Source organism: Megalobrama amblycephala, linkage group LG8 (assembly GCF_018812025.1).
Source record: "Megalobrama amblycephala isolate DHTTF-2021 linkage group LG8, ASM1881202v1, whole genome shotgun sequence".
Lineage (NCBI taxonomy): Eukaryota > Metazoa > Chordata > Actinopteri > Cypriniformes > Xenocyprididae > Megalobrama > Megalobrama amblycephala.
In genome coordinates, this window is record NC_063051.1 from 13915934 (window position 1) to 13919926 (window position 3993).

Below are 3993 nucleotides of genomic sequence, written 5' to 3' on the forward strand. Positions count from 1 at the left end.
GTAATGTCAATACACAGCAGATGTAGACCTATGACAGGATTTTTGATATTTGAAATATTGTTGCCATGGCAACAGGTCAAACTGTAATAATATTCTTGAGTGTTTTTGAGGCTCTTAACATGCTTCAAATTGCATGAAACTCGACACACACATCAATATTGTCAACCAGTAGACATGGACAAAGCCATAGAAATGGGCGTGGTGGAGGGGCTCAGTAGCGCCACCTTTTGACAAAAGTGGGGGGTTTGTTTTTCCTACAGTCACCAAACTTGGTACACATATTGTTCTCATCAAGCCGGACAATTTCTAATTTACATTCATTAGCTCCGACCAACAGGAAGTCAGCTATTTTGGTTTGAATGTTAATTTTTTGAAAAAACAGGCTATGAATTTTATACTACTACTCCTACAGGGTTTATCCAATTTACACCAAGCTTTTTTTAACTTGTTGCTAACACATTGAAGTTGTTTAATTGCAAACGGATTTTGGATATCTCAAACGGTTTGGCCGTGGCGAGGCAACGAATTTATGGCAAGAAAAGGGAAACAAAGTGTTATAACTTCTGCATACATTAATTGATTTTGATGAAACTTCGGCTTAGTCTTCGGTGTTCAAGGCTGATCACATGGATGTGACTATTGTGATTCAAAGTCATAGCGCCACCAACTGGAAGCAGAAAATGTGTCACTTTCAGCATACTTTGAGATCACCCTCTTATTTTTACCTGATTTGCTTCAAAATTCATCAGAATAATGTTAAAACTTGGCACATGTAATCCTTTGAAAATGGGCAGGGAGGAGGGGCTCTATAGCGGCACCTTGTAGTGCAGTAAATGTGGAGTGAATTTGACATAGTCCTTTGATGTTTAACCGTTTTAAGTGCCTATTGCCCGCTGTGCACAGTTGCCCTGAAGCCACCGGGGTGGCGGTGCCACCGGGCTTGGGCCCGCCATCGCTGCTCGCAGCTATATTTCACTTTTGGTTTAGTTTAGTCAGAAGGTGGCAGTGCTGGCCTCAGTATGAAAATCAGGGCTTACTTTCCCTTTCATTGACTACGTTTACATGGACAGTAGTAATCCGATATTAACACGATTAAAGGTGCCCTTGAGTGATTTGAAAAAACATTTTAAATTGTTCCCTGATATCTACATAGAGGGTATGTGGCTTTTTTATGGCCGAAAATTGTCCAGATATGGTTTTACAGCTCCATTTATAACCCCACAAATAGCCCCTAGAATGAAAAGGTCTGTTTTTGCCTTATTTGGAAGGCTCATGAATAGTAATATGGTGCTCCGCTCTGATTGGCTGTTTCACTGTTCGGCTCCTTCCAGTAGCTCACACTGATAGCGAACAAATCTGTACTGTACGGCGTGAACGATGGAGAGTTTTGGTATTCAACCTTATATGTTTGAGCCTGTTTCTGACGAAGATGCAGATGTAGAGGAACAACCAATTTTGTTGCGATTGGCCATAGACGTTTCTGAGTGGTAAGTTAGTCTTTATTTTCAGTATGCACCTGCAAAACGTAACTGTTACGTCAATGGAACTAGCATATAGCGTTAACTTTACACTATAACTCATAACGTCAGTATTTGCAACTTTGTTTTTAGCATTGTAAAAAAAAATAATTGTAATAATGTGTCGCTGTATGGTTTTACAATGATAGCTTCTTCACTTTGCAATAACAACTCTAAACAACGAACGAAAATTTGTTTCTAATATATTGACATTACCGATATGATTTTAAATTTGATTTATTTAGCCAACCAAAGTAAAGCATAGAAGACATTCCAAAAAAGCAGTGTCATGTTTACTACTCAGCTGCCGTAGTGTGATTACGATTTAGCTATTAGTAACAAAAACTTACATCGTCTATAAATATCTTTTTCCACAGGTGTACGCATACAAGTCATACAAGTTCTCAAAAATAAAAATATTTGAAAAAAAAGTGACTAAATGTCTTGTCAAATGACTATCGTTTCAGTTTGAACGGTGTAGAAAGTTAGCTAGAAGGATCGAGTATCTGTAGCTATCTGTAAGCAAATAAACTAACATAGTTAGCTTCGGTGTAATGTGTTGTTGGTTAAATATAGGTCAAATTATAATTATATCCGACAAAAGAGAATTGGCATATGTATCTACGGTTATGTTATAGATTTATATAACAAAGACAGTAATAAATTTTAACCTCACCGTTAATAGTAGTTACGTAAACTTTGCTATTTGTTACTGTACTAGCATCTTGCATTAGATCTAGACAACACTGGGTACATGGTCGTTAATGTTGTTAGCTCACTAAGAAACTTTACATTTAATCAGAAATAGTTTCTACAGCCAAGATGTGGATAAAAGCACTACTTACTGCTTGCGGAATATAGTTGGAATTACCCCTTTCTTCAGTGTCAAACGCTGAGCGAAGCCTGCTTGATATTGTCCCAGGTTAGAAAAGCTGTCCGTGGTGAAATGGGCAGAGCAAACTAACAACTTTGAGTTAAATTGTTCCGGTATCCGGTTATAGATAAACATCAGCCATGCCTTTTGACAGTTTTTTTCTGGAGGAAGACTATGAAAAGTTTTCACATCCCCTTCACAGCCTGGAACATAACATTTATTTCCATGATCTGCCATTTTCGCTGTTATCCTCGCTTGGCTTGTTTCTTCACTCTGCTTGCAGAACTTCCGATGATTCCGCTGGGCGGTTCCGCCTGGCCTGGATCATGAGCATATGCAAATATTGGGGGCGGAGTCCCCGACTGTTACGTAACAGTCGGTGTTATGTTGAGATTCGCCTGTTCTCCGGATGTATTTTAAACAAATGAGGTTTATATAAGAAGGAGGAAACAATGGGGTTTGAAACTCAGTGCATGTCTTTTCCATGTACTGAACTCTTGTTATTCAACTATGCTAAGGAAAATTCAATTTTTGATTCGAGGGCACCTTTAAGACAATACTCTGATTAAGAAAGGACCATGTAAACAGCAATGTTTTATTACCTTAATCCGACTAAAGTCATACTCGAAGTAAACACAAATCGAATTAAGAAAGGTGGAGTATTCCTATTTTAGTCGCATTATTGGAGTGCATTGTAGACATGTACACACCTTAATCACACTATTAACGTCATGTGGCAGTTTTCGCCGCACTTTGCTACAGGACACATACCGTTTTCAAGCAAGAAGCCACAAATCAAATTCCTCTCACCTCATCTCTCATCCAGAACCTCTGAGTTTGTCGTGGTGGCATGAATGAAAGTTGCCGAATTAAAGTACAGGAGGCCTGTTGCTGGAGAATTTGTATCCAACGTTGTATTTACAGAGCCCCTCACATGAGAGGGAAAATAAATAGTAGCCTAGGCTAAATCATGCGAACGGTTTACTAATTTGTTCCCTCAATTTATAAATCATGCGCATATCATTTATAAATCGAGGGAATTTAATTAGTAAATCGTGCGCACAATTTATTTATTTTTTCTTGCATGTCATGTGCAGGGCTCCGTATCTATTGAGAGAGGGCTGGCGCAAAATGCGGCATCGGCATCTCGCAGCGGCCAGGGACTTCTTCGGCAGCTGTCGCTTGAGCGGCATCTCCAGCGGCCGCGGCATTGGCATCTCATAGCGGCACTTCCGGCGGCATCTCCAGCGGCCAGTGACTTCTTCGGCATCTGTCGCTAGAGCGGCATCTCCAGCGGCCGCGGCATCGGCATCTAGAGCAGCCAGGGACTTTATTCGGCAGCACCTGCCGCTGGCCATTATAATTCAATGTTGTTTTTTTGTTTTATTTTAAAAACTAAATTTAATCAAAATAACATAATATACCAGAAGACTATCATTTGTAAGCATTTATCACAAATTTTGTTAATAACGTTCTGATGCTCCACTACATAAGAGAAAGTAAATCACATGTTTTGATAAAATAAAACTGCAGTGTTATCCATTGCTTTGAAATGCACATGAATATAAACTGATATTTTGTTAATACAGAAATTTATTTCTG

General features: G+C 39.1%; 1 protein-coding gene across 1 annotated transcript in view; it reads right to left on the reverse strand.

Moving 5' to 3' along the window:
- grm2a (glutamate receptor, metabotropic 2a) overlaps window positions 1-3749 on the reverse strand; it is a 34315-nt gene extending 30566 nt beyond the window's left edge. The window contains exon 1 of the mRNA XM_048200939.1: window positions 3543-3749. Coding sequence (XP_048056896.1) covers window positions 3543-3749 — 207 coding nt within the window. The remainder of the gene's footprint in view (window positions 1-3542) is intronic.
- Window positions 3750-3993: the final 244 nt, after the last annotated feature.